General features: G+C 35.3%; 1 protein-coding gene across 1 annotated transcript; it reads right to left on the minus strand.

The window, feature by feature from the left end:
• Positions 1-1283: 1283 nt before the first annotated feature.
• Positions 1284-12369, minus strand: LOC104600472 (uncharacterized). The gene is made up of 6 exons (XM_010263421.2): positions 11806-12369; positions 10946-11088; positions 5964-6107; positions 5025-5210; positions 3092-3216; positions 1284-1852 (listed from the first exon to the last, which is right to left on the minus strand). Exons 1-6 carry the CDS (start codon positions 12020-12022, stop codon positions 1627-1629), a joined length of 1041 nt encoding a protein of 346 aa, XP_010261723.1. The 5' UTR covers positions 12023-12369; the 3' UTR covers positions 1284-1626.
• Positions 12370-12840: the final 471 nt, after the last annotated feature.

Below are 12840 nucleotides of genomic sequence, written 5' to 3' on the forward strand. Positions count from 1 at the left end.
AATACATGGACTGAATTTTTCATAGTTTGGACCCAGAACGATATAAGAAATTATGGGTGCAGTATTAGGAAAGCCAAGAGACACATGACACATTGTAGGCTTGTAGCCTGTAGGAGGGAAGGGGGTGTTTGGTTTGGATTTTTTTTTTTTTTTACTTGGGATATAAGATTAAGTCCATTGTCTATTCTTTTGTGCAAACTGCAAACCAAGTAGTAAATCTCCATTAAGTCTATGTTGTAAAATAAAAATTCGGTGCGCCATTTTACAAGGAAATTCCAGTTTTCACTGGGGAAAGAAAAGGATATCTTTAGGCAGATGATCTGTGTGGCTGGAGATTTGCAGACAGCTAACGATCACGTGTACCCAGAACAAAAGAAAACTGACTTAACCAACGTATGAGGATGCAAACTTCCGACCCAAAATCCTAGCAGCCAGCACAAAGATGCCATGTGGACGGAACACAGATTATGAATTTATGATCCACCTCCTCCACAAAGTTTGACACATGGAGACCTTACCTGATCCGCTTATATGGCAGAAGCTAGGGTCCCTGTGGATAGAAAACCCACCACCTTCCTTGCTCAGCATGTTGATGGGAAACCCTGTCCTGTCCCAATTGAAAGCGCTCTGTGGAAACTTTTGTACTGTTCCTTCCCAATCTCCATCTCTCCTGAATACGATTGGACTGGAACATGGGGACCAACATAAGCCACCCATTAAAACACCATTTATCACTGAGTCAAACTAGAGCATGAAGATGTTGGGGTTGCAAAACATTCGACCATCTTGATGACAATGTGACTTGTACAGAGCCATTCAGACTTGTACACACAAGTTTGTCCCATCCCATGGAAATGAGGTTCTTCGCCGCATCAAGCAGTCACAAATGGTTTGGAATGTGGATCTCAGAATATGTAGTTTGCCTACTTGTGAATGCAGAGGATGAGGGAGGACAATTTGTCAGACATTACCAATATAGATAACTCAAGGAACATAGCATGATGTTGACTTGCAATGATCCTTGTTTAAATACAGTACCGTGACATTTTTCTGCTGAAAGACTTATCATGACATCCATAACCAGTGGTTCCCGTTGAGACATGGGCCGTTGGTAGCTAGTAAAGAGCAAAATAGAAACCAAAAAAATGAAATATTTTAACAGCTTATCTGGACAGTCCATGGCCATTGGAAATTAAAAAAAAAAAAAAAGAAGAATAAAGAAAAAACTGGCAGCTTCTTGAAATTGGCCAGAGTATGAATCTTTGTAACATGAAGAAAGAGGATTGGACAAATATCTCTTTGTTTATTTTTACGAGTGACAGAAACATAGGTGCACTGATACACTAGAATATGTGAAAATAATTTCAAGTGAAAAAAAAAAAGATGAAGAAGGAGAAAGTGATACTAGCATTGAATCAATGCACATTTAGTAAAGCTACAAGAATGAAGAGAAAAATATGTCTAACCACAAATAAGAAAAATGAAATAACTGTGATGGGCCAACAGAGACTTTGACATGCAAGGGAAGATAGGATGCACGGTATCTTACACTACTAACCCAGCCTACAAAGTTGTGGTCCGTGCTTCACATGTTCTTTCTGATTCAACTCTATATGATGCTCTGTCTCAGGATGAGAACTTTGAGATCAACTTGTCAACATGAATAACTATATCATCGATGCAAGGGCGAACTGCAGCCTGGGGCTGGAGCATCCATGTCACAAACTGATGGAGAGGCTCAGGATATGGACGATTGGGCCCTTGTGGCCATTTCACCTGTCCATTTAGAATAGCCAACTGTAGGCTTCCTCCAGCTTCCCCAAGTGCATACTCAAATGGAGATACCCCGTACCTGTAAAAACAAGTGATCAAGGAAAGTTAGAAGTAAATATTTTCTAGTACAAAACTGGCAGCATTTTACTTCCACTTGCAATCTCAAGAATAATTCAACATTTAGAAGTTAAAAACACAGTGCTTTAATTTGACTTTTTCCAAGTTCCCTATTATGTTTTGGTAGAACAAATTCCGCATCATTTATTTTTAGTCATAACTGATCAGTGAATATTTGTCTATTTATGTCGGTGTACTACCAATGAAGATAGACAATGAAATTAATATGCTCTTATATGGCATCATTGATGTTTTAATGAGTTTAGGTAAATTTTCAGACATTGGGTTTAACTTGGCTCGTCAAAGTTGTATGGTTTTCCAGATGTACTATCATGAGCCTTAGAGTAAACTTAAATGTGGAAGTAACTCAAGAACAAATCGTCATTAATTCAACCACTTCCTTTGGTCAAGTTGAACACAATAATTGAAATTTCCCATCCTTGATTCAGAATTGGAACTTACACAGCGTAAGCATTGACCACAAATTGGGTTCCACCGAGTAATCTCTAGAGTCAAAAATTAAGTAGAAAGGTTCCAACATCTTTTTTCTTCTCCTGAAGGAAAATGGCCCAATTAATACTTTTTTTATTACTAATGACTATTAATATGTGCAACAGGGACCACACTTCATCAACAAAAAATTATGTGGCCTATCCCTTATTCCCCCTTTGAGATGTGCATAACCACGTATAGAATCTATAAATCAAAAGACAAATTAGAATAATGTAAAATGATGATTGCAACCATATCCTCACTGAAACGTACATTAAATTTCTCTTTTTGCCTTAGAATCTAGGATATCTCCCAGGTAAAATGAGTGTTGAATGCCTTATTTGAGCTTATGGATGGGTGTGACTACACAGTCAGATCAGAAATTTATCCTGAACTTCATATCATGGAATGTTCCCTTTGGCACCGTGTCAAGTTGTTCAAGTTCATGGGCCTATAGCTTCTCAGAATTACATAAGAATCTACAAGCATATAAAAAGCATTGTTTCTAGTTATGCTGACTTATTTATGCTTTGATATTTATATCAACATATTTACTCCTATAAAGAGATTCTTAAATTTACACAGTAATGCTTCATATACAACAAAATAAATCTAAAAATGTATACTTGCTTCAGAATTTGTAGGAAGTCAAATAGAGATGAATCACTATCAGGAAAAAAAAATACATGAAAAAAATTATTTTTCTCACATTATTGCATATAAAGTGCAGCCCAAAGACCAGATATCTGTTCTTTCATCAATATCAATGTGGCTTGGACAGTCCCACAACTCAGGAGCTCGGTAGGGTGCAGTACAGTGCTCTGCTGCCCATTCCTACACAACAGACCACCAAAATACCATATTTAAGTATATTGGAGCATGTTAAGGATTGACAATAGGCAAAACTATGTCTTAACTGTAGTGGCCTAAATTCAAAACTGACTACAAACACAAAGAACAAAATAAAGAACTAACAGTAACATAACAAGGTTCAGAGAACAACAGAAGATTAAGGTGCATTAAATAAAATATATACATAATAACATATACATATAGATGTACACACACATATAAACAACCAAGGAAACTTCAATATGGCAAGCTAATTTGGCGTCAAAAGGATTTCCAGATTCCTCTCTTCATTGTAGATTCATGGAAAAAATTCCATCCCAAAGAACTTTGTGACTTGTTTTAGACTCTCTTATGATTAACTTATAAGAAATTGAAAATTTAGAGGGTTATTATTAATCAAACAGAACTATAATCCAATAATGGGAAAGGATTGACATTCACTGCAGGATTCGTCTAATAGACAATCCAAAAGGTCCCACATCTGATGAATGGCCTACATTGGCTACAAGATTCCTCCACCTGGCTAAAAAACAGTAGGTTGTGCAGGAAAGCAGCTTAATTTCCCAATTGGGTCAAGTAGGGAGCTTCCTTGCATGATCCACATATTTCTGCCACATGGACGAATCAAGCAGCCAAACTGGATTTTGAACTATCCATTAGATAAGGAACCCATCAGGCATTTGTCCAATACTACAGTCTGATCACTAAAGAATAGAGATTCCTTTGACCTTCAGATTAAACTAGAGTTTTGTTAACCAGCCTGAATTCCCAAGGGAATAGCTTAGCAGACTCTCTAGCAAGGGAAGTTCAAGTACAAGGGATAGTCTGGTTTAAAGGCATCGAAGTTGATTTGTAAAGCTGTCATTCATTTTAGTATATTTGTGTGGCCAACCTAGTGCTGTTGTATTTTTCCCCTGTATTCCATTTCCTGGAATGCCTGGAGTATCATATTTTACTACATTAATTAAGCTATGAATTACTGTTTCTGATCAAAAGAAAAAGTACAAATAACAAAAAAAGGAAAGCTCCAAAACATTGACATTATGCTAATATTGCAAAGGAAAATGGATGGCAAGAAGAAAGGAAAACCTAGATAACTTTCATGATTTATGTTGTTCAGTTGTTCGTCTGAAATGAAAAACCAAATAAAAAAGTAAAGAAAATAAACTATAATATCCTAATCACTTAGGTTTATCTTTCATGCTATTTTTTCCATTACCCATATTTTGATTTTCTTGTTCAAGAACAACTTTATTTATGCATATTGAATTAAACATGGCTCCAAGCCCACTAGCACAATACATTCACATTTTAAATACGACTTTACTATCAAACAAAAATAATCTCATACCAAAGATATACATGTAATTTCCTAAAACATCAGTAAATGTGTTCAATGGTTTTGCAACATTTACAAATTTTCTTTTTCTTTTTTTTTTCTTTTGTATAGACAAGTTTTGAAACATGTTTCCTATTCTAACTTTCCAAGTAACTTAAATTTCCACCAACACTATCTTTATAAAGTTTGGTGAAAAAATAACCTGAATACTAGGACCAGGTAATCATCATTTCCCAGATAGCGCCTGCTCACCAAGAGGTGCAGGTAATTACTATTAACAAAGTTCATTATTAGTTTACAATGTGATGAACTTCTACAACCAAAAAACACAATAAATTTGAAATTGAAATAAAGATACAGAAGAAAACATTGGTAAAGAGAAGCCTGCAGGCACAATTACTAATGAATATTGGACATGCAAAAATGTCAATTAAAAAAAGGATATAAGTACCTGCAATTGTACTGCCTCTTGACGAGAACGAATTTGCTTCCTCGCAGGTTGAGCACTTCCAAAATCCATCAATATGGCTAGTGGCGATTGTCCTTTTCTGTGTGTGATGAGTACATTACCTGGTTTCAGATCATTATGTGCATATGGAGGCTCAAAATTGTGCATATGCTTCAATCCTGCACAAAGCTGCAGAAAAGGCCCTCATGCCAATGCCATACATCAGGATAACATCAGACAGATCATACAAGTTAAAAATAAATAAAGGGATAACACTAAAATGCAGAAATTCTTAATGTACAATTCAAAGAATAAGACTTAGATGATGATGATGATTACATGCAAATGATAGTATTGCAAACAGCAAACCATGAAATGCTTGCATCCATACTCGATGGTATCTCCCTAAAAAAATTTGCATACAATTTCAACAGAGCAACTATTTTAGAAGAATTAAATTCTTCAACAAGATCCTGTGTGTAGGTAAATTTAACAAAGTAAAGACAAGATACAAAGTTGGATTGGTAAACACCTGTTGTGAAAGGAATTATAAAGAGTGACACATTCACATAATCAAGATTAGTGTGTGAAAAAGCAATATAAGTAGTATGTCAGATGAATGACATAAAGTCTAAATAGACTGTTAGGTACCACTAGCAGTCTTAAGAAGAAATAGAAAATATGAAAACAATAAGGAAAGTTAAATAGAACCTCTGGAATTCAAACTTTTGCAGAGTAAGATCCCTTGCAAAGAAGTCTTTAAATTTATTGTTTTTGGGAATTGCTGTCTTCCCTGTTTGGGCTGTAAGAGCAAGCAATATAGTCCTAGAGATATAATTTACAAGCACATCATGCAATTAAATCCCAGAAATTAAATTTTACAAAAAGAAAAACTGAAAGAAGGAAAGCTCCCATGCAAAGGATACAAGCATATTAATTCACCTGTCGGAATATCTGAAGAACATCAATAGTAGAAAAGAATTCCTTTTTTTCTTTCATAGCTTTAGCATTGTCCAGTAAAGTTCCATCCAAATGAACTGGAAATAGCAAGTATGCTTCACTGTTCCAGGATCTTTCTTGTGTTGCCTGGACAAATAAATAAGTACACACACATTAAACCAGAAGTGAAAAAGTTCAGGAAACATAATATGAAAGAAAACAATGCAAACACACCAATTGTCACTTATAGTGGTGAAACTTGGGTTGGATTAACCTGAACCAAACCTAAAAATTCAGGTTGGTTGGGTTTAGTTGAAGTTAGGGTTAGGGTTAGGGTTGAAAAATATGAACCCAACTTAACTTTGGGTTGGCTTAGGATTGAGGCCATGGGCAAACCCAACCCGACCCAAACCCGACATGTTTTTCATATTTGTATGTCTAAATATTACATAAATACATATTTATGCTTGTATGCATCCATTCATGGTTGCATGTGGTCAAGGGCAGAGCTACATTCCTGGCTCTGCCACTGCAGGCAGCTATGCATCCATGAACAAATGTATTTATAAATATGACTCAACAATTTTAAGTTTGTGGGCAAAAGTTTTCTGGTCTGATATAAGTGTAGTACTCCAAAAGCATTGTAACTTTATTCTTATATATTTAATAATGACAAAATCAGTAAACCTTAAGCTGCCCATCTTAAGGCTAACAAGTAATAACATTTTAGCAAAATAAAGTGAAGAAATTGGGCTAACACAATTCCAATCCAACCCCAAAAAAATCAGGTTGGGTTAGGGTTAGGGTTGGGGTTCAACAACTTAGATTGGGCTAGGGTTGCCTTGAACCCGTCCCTAACCTGTCTTGACTTACATCTCTAGTTACTTATCTTTTGAGGCATTTTAGGATTCATGATGCATGTTAGAGTTGAGGGGAGACAACATTATTTATGTCCTTAGTAGATAACTGTATGGATCATATCCTGATTTGATGTCTGGTACATTATTGAGAAGGATGTGACATTCTTAATTATACTAAGAAATTTGAAATTAATTCAAGATCTTGCACTCTTCTTTTCTCCTTACCTCGAGAATTCTACTTGTTGAAGAAGATGGACATGAAGCATGACCTATTCATTGTGATGAAACATGTCAACCAAATGAGCTATGAGATTGAGCCCTTGCTCAAAGTAGGGATGGATCAGATTGGATTTGAATCAAGGAATACCTGAATCCAATCCGACAGCACATATTCAAGATCCAATCTGCTTGGATCTCACAAATGGTGATTCGAATCCAAATCCAAATCTGTTAAGGATGTTGGATATCCAAATCTGATCCGAACCGATCCAATTCAAATTCCAAAATTTTTAATAAATTATTAAAAGAAAAACCATAACAGTTTATATAAAGAAAAACAAAAAATATAAGTATTTTTTTCAACTATTTTCATCATTCACATATATTAATATGTACATGTCTTTATAAGTAAATATGTTCACATATATATATATATATGTACACACACATATGTAGGTTGGATCGGATCAGGTAGGGGTGATCCGAGTTCAACCGTATCCTATTATCCGATCCAATCTGAAAGTCCAACAAAGGGTTATCTGAATCCGACATAAATATGATCGGATTCAGATTGGACCGAATCATGATCCGATCCATTCGCACCCTAGCTCAAAGACCTTTTTAACACTGAAGAAATCTGTAGAGACTGGGCCAAATGGGTCCTAGTGCTTCATTATGTTATCTTTTGTTTTTATTTGTTATGTTTGTTAATGGGCCTTGTCTTTATGGGCCTGTTAAATTGTCTTATTTTATTTTTATGTATGATTATGAGCTGGCTGCCCATTTAAGGTCAGCTTTGTAATTGTCCTTATTAAGTTCAGTTTAATAAAAGATTAGAGGAGAAGAGGAGAAAGTGATCAAACTATCTTCTTTCTCTCCTTTCTTCTTCATCTTCCTCTTCCTTTTCTCTACAGTTTCTCTTCTTCTTCTCACCTTTTCACCTATAATCTGAGATTTACTTTTCTGATTTATTGGACCAAATCACATCTAAATCAAAAGTGCAATTGCTAAATTGTTAACTTGCTAAGTGTGTCTATATGTATTAAAGCATGATGGACTAAAACTGGTAATATGTGCTAAATCTTCCTAAAAAAGGATTAGTGGGCTCCCTGACACCAATATATCAAGTTAACTGAACAAGTTGACTTTTCCCATGGAAAAAAGTAACTGTAGTAGGATAACCTCTAACAGGTTGAAAGGCTTTGATGGACTTTTTGGAAAATAGAGAACTTATTGATCTCCCTCCTAGAAGGGATCCTTCATGTGGATTGCAAAGTAGTAATAAGATGAACCTACAATGTAGCACATCAGTGGGTGCCTTGTTTCTTCAGGAAATAAAGTTTGCATTCCCCAAGTAAGGAGCATACACCTTCCAAGACCTGCAGAGATCATCCATGAATCATCCTCTTTACAAAGGCATTATTCATTAACCACTTCACATCTAACTTGTCTTTATACTACTCATGTAAAACAAAAACATGATCTTTGATTAGATGGAGAAAAATAGTGCTCAAGTAGGACTTTCTTCATAACCCTAGTATCAGGAAACAATCAGGGAGCAAGGGAGTAGGACTAAAAATTGTACTATGAAGAGTAAGATTAAAGACTGAAAAGATAATAGAATAATGATTAAGCTTTAAATTACAAAGACTAAAAGATTATAGAATAATGATTAAATTTTGAATTAGAGAGGTTGAAAAGATCATGCATTGATGCACTAAAATTTTAAATCAGAATTAGGGTAGACTGAGGTGGCCTAATAAAGATGGCATAGTTGTCAAGGTGGAAACCTAGAAAAGGACCTTCACATATGGCAAAAAAATCAATTAAAATTATCCTCTACAAAAAGATATGAAGCTTTTGAAAAACCCCAAGGAAAACAGCCACAACACTGAAGAGTACAAAGAACCATATAGTTGGGACAAGGCTTAGATGATGATGAAGATGATATTCTCGGCCAATAAAATAAACACTTCATTCATAATCACCAAATGGTAGATAGCCTCTTGTAAATCTATTCTAGGACCCACTTCATTAAAGTAAATTGCTCATTCTCATTGCTATTACTCAATAACATCCTTGCTATTAGGGGAGATTTTTTTTAGAAAAGGAAAACTCTCACTGCAAAAGGGCAGAATGTGAGATAAAAAGAAGGGAGAAAGTTGTAGCAATTAAAAACATGTGAGATAAAAAATAAGGTAAAAAAAAAACAAATGGACATACAGGCAAAAAAATTACAGAACAAATAGATTGGATGAGATCAAGGCTGCTCACATGGGCTAAAAGGGAGCTAAAGGACTCTGAAAAGAAAAACATAAGATCATGACAGGAAATGAAGAAGAGATGGTTATGGAAAGGAATCTTACTACTTGTGGAAATTTAGATTTAGAGTTACAGCAATTTTAGAAGCCCCAAAATATCAAGTCATTTTGTTCAATAAGGATATCTTAGTAAGACAATGAAGGACAACTTGAAAAAACAAACAAGTAGAGAATTGAAGATAAAGAGGATTGGAGTGCTAACTCATTCATATAAAATCTAAGGCTCAAGAATGAGAAATAATTTCCCCAGGATTTTCTTTTATCAGTAACAGTGTAATACACAAATAGAGAGATGTTTTTAATGGTGAAAATATGAGCATAAAAGAGACCACTGCCCTTGAAAAATCCAAGAATAGAAGACACTACAAAGGCAAGTGTTAATCCATAATTAAAATAAAATGAAACTGTTCACTAGATCTTAATCCCAGGCCCAGGGATCTCCATTCAAGGTAAAATCTACCCCACTCCTTCCCTTGCAAGTGTTTGGCAATATCGTTGGTTGTTTTTAAGCTCCACCCAAATGAACTATTCGGGCTAGAAGCTAACACTTTTAGCTCTCTCAACTGATACCTTAGGATTCAAGGACAATCAGAACTAGTCACCAACCATATAATGACAACCCTACAGTCTCCTTCATCTTCCAAATTTCACCCTGCCACAAAAACAAGTTTGAGGCCTAGTTGTAATTATAGAAGTTCATATCTCAAAGATTTCAATGCCCCAAATTGGCCTCGGAGTAATGCCCCATGTTCCATGGTAATTTCTTGTCATGAGTATGTGATACACCACTCAAGTGTGAATTTGACATGAATTTTCTAAGTGACACATGTTATACTATATTCTATGTTCAAAAAGCACCAATACTGCTACTATCCATTTCTTGAAATATAATACAAAGGCATAAGGAAGAAAGCTGTCTCAATCAATCAGTTCCAGAAAGGCATATAAAATCTAGAGGCAGATGACATGCATTTCCACACACACGCAGACACAAACAGTCGTCACTGTAGACTCCAAGAAAGATATTGACTATGATTTTACACGTCGTGTCAAACAAGAAACAGTATCTAAACCTTTTCTCAAAAAAAGAAAAAAGAAACAATATCTAAACCTAGGTGAAGCCTAAGAGCTGTGTTTCATGTAATAGAATGAAAAATATGACCAGACAACCTAAGGGCCTACCTTGAACTTAATACAGCTTAATCTAAGAACCTGCTATTTCAAAATTAGAAATGCAACAAAGAAATCTGGAATCTACAGATTTTGTTATTGGCTTGAATGCAATCCACCACTCATAAAAAAGGCCAGAGGCTTTACACAATTTTCACATTTGGAATTCAAAAGCATATGTCAAAAGCAAGCATGATAAGTTAATCTAGTCAGGCCATTAATGGATATCCAGGATCAGATCATTACTCTATCCGCAGGTATCAGTAACTGATTTAAGAATTTGTCAATATACAACTGAAGTTATAGATTCACAATTTTAGATCAGGAGCATCTCTAGGTGGGTAAATACAGCTTCTGAGCGTATGAAAAGATTATTATGAAGAAGCAAGATCTAAAGGACAATTAAAGATATTACCTTAACTTGAATGATAGCATGATCAAGAAGTGGAAGCAAATTAGGATGGCTAAACAGGGATGAAACACGAATCTCCTCCCTCACCAACTCTAATTGTTCATTAGTTTGAATTAGTACTTTCTTCATTGCATATGTTCCATCATCTGCAAAAATAGGAGATCAGTCTGGACCTGAGCCTGTAGCTCAATTGGTGAATATACTGCACCTTAACCATGAAGGCATTTCCCAATTCTATCTTGCTGACCCAAATAAAAATAAAAAGAAATTAAAGAAACGCCAACAGTAGACAAGTTACAGTTCGCACTTCGTACTCAGATCATGGACAAGGTCCTTGACTATTAATTCCAAAATGGAAATCTAAGTACCATAAGAGAGAAGAAACTACAGATTCACGGAAGTCATTGTTTAGAACAAAGGAAAATGCCATTTCCACTCATTGTTTAGGATAGCAACAGGAGGAAGGAAGGAGAATCCAGAATTTTTCCTCTCTTTATTGCTAAACTGGTAATTAAAAAACCAAAGAAACACTATCAATTCAATCCACTATTGAAAATACTAATAAATTCACCTCCTATCACAAAAGAAAAGGAATCCAACAAAATTCAGAAGAAACAAAAGAAACCCACCATCCCCAACATAGCAAGAGAAGAATTTTCCAATTGCAAAACGAAATTCACAATAAAAGGCATTCGAGATCATTAATCAAGATTAAAATTTTCAGACGGCATTTTTCCTGAACTCTTAAACATTCATTCATTTTCCAGATAACCAATGAATTACGCTGAAAATAAATCTATGATGCATGAAAACGAACAGAAACCCAGCGAAGTCCACAAAGCCAAGAAGAAAACAGATCCCACCTGAAACAAAAGAAGAGTCCTTGATTTTCTTCCTGATACCACCACCTCCACCATCACCAGCCACGTCCTCAACAACTTCCTTGACAAGATAAACGTACGAAAACCCACCTTCTCCAAGCTGCCTCAGAATCTTGAAACGGTTGTCATTGATCCAAACATCCTCTCCGCCATTAACAGCATCATACAGAGCATTCAGACCAGAAAATGAGCATCCCATCTTGGTCTGCTCTTTCTCTCTCTCCCCCCCTCACTCTCTTCTCTCTCTGCAAAGTCAATAAAGATCCTCAAACTCTAATCATGAGCATGCAAATCTCACATTTCCTTCCCTGCTCCCACGTTACAAGTTTTCCTTCAGATCTTCAAATTTTGGTTGTTACCCGATTTACGTTTACAGCGATTAATTTAATAATCAATAATTGTAATAAATCTTGGTAGGAAGTAGGAACACCATAATCCGTATTCTTATCTCGACCATTCATTTGATAGACTATCAGACGATTCGATTATTAGCATTTTAATTTTTGATCATATGGTGGCCATATTGTAATCGGACAAGATAATAATGGCATGGCCATTCTGCAGATTCAGCCATGGTATACTTTGAAGGATCCCTCCGAATTATGAAATCCCAAATTAATAAATTGTTGTAAATGTTAATTAATACATTCAAGTGTAAATGCATTCAATGGCCAGTAATGAATCTCAAATCCCCAAATAATTAAAAAATCCCAATAAGCAATTTCTATCATACGCAAAGGTATAATACGTGAAAAACAGTAACTTTAATAATAAAAACTCACGTGAATTTGAATGAATACCAGTTCATTCATCAAACATTTTTTTATTGAAGGGTATTTTAATTTTAGGGTATTAGTGGATATTTAATGACAGAATTACCCTTAAAGAATGTACATAAACACAACCAACGTGAAGAACATCAAGTTAGGGGGTGCAATTTGGGCAGCCCAACTTGAGCCCGAACTGATCTAATTCAAATTTTATAATAGTTGGATTTAGATTTTTTATCCTCCGGTT

The sequence above is a fragment of the Nelumbo nucifera genome, chromosome 3, assembly GCF_055504915.1.
Source record: "Nelumbo nucifera cultivar China Antique chromosome 3, China Antique-T2T, whole genome shotgun sequence".
NCBI classification, from domain to species: Eukaryota; Viridiplantae; Streptophyta; class Magnoliopsida; order Proteales; family Nelumbonaceae; genus Nelumbo; species Nelumbo nucifera.

What these genes read in the sequence shown, in the direction of transcription:
- LOC104600472 (XM_010263421.2), bottom strand. Translation starts at nt 12,022, where the DNA reads ATGGGATGCTCATTTTCTGGTCTGAATGCTCTGTATGATGCTGTTAAT. An exon ending in GGACTCTTCTTTTGTTTCAG is followed by an intron (nt 11,089 to 11,805) that starts GTGGGATCTGTT and finishes CTATTTTTGCAG; the next exon opens with ATGATGGAACATATGCAATG. An exon ending in ATGCTATCATTCAAGTTAAG is followed by an intron (nt 6,108 to 10,945) that starts GTAATATCTTTA and finishes TTATTTGTCCAG; the next exon opens with GCAACACAAGAAAGATCCTG.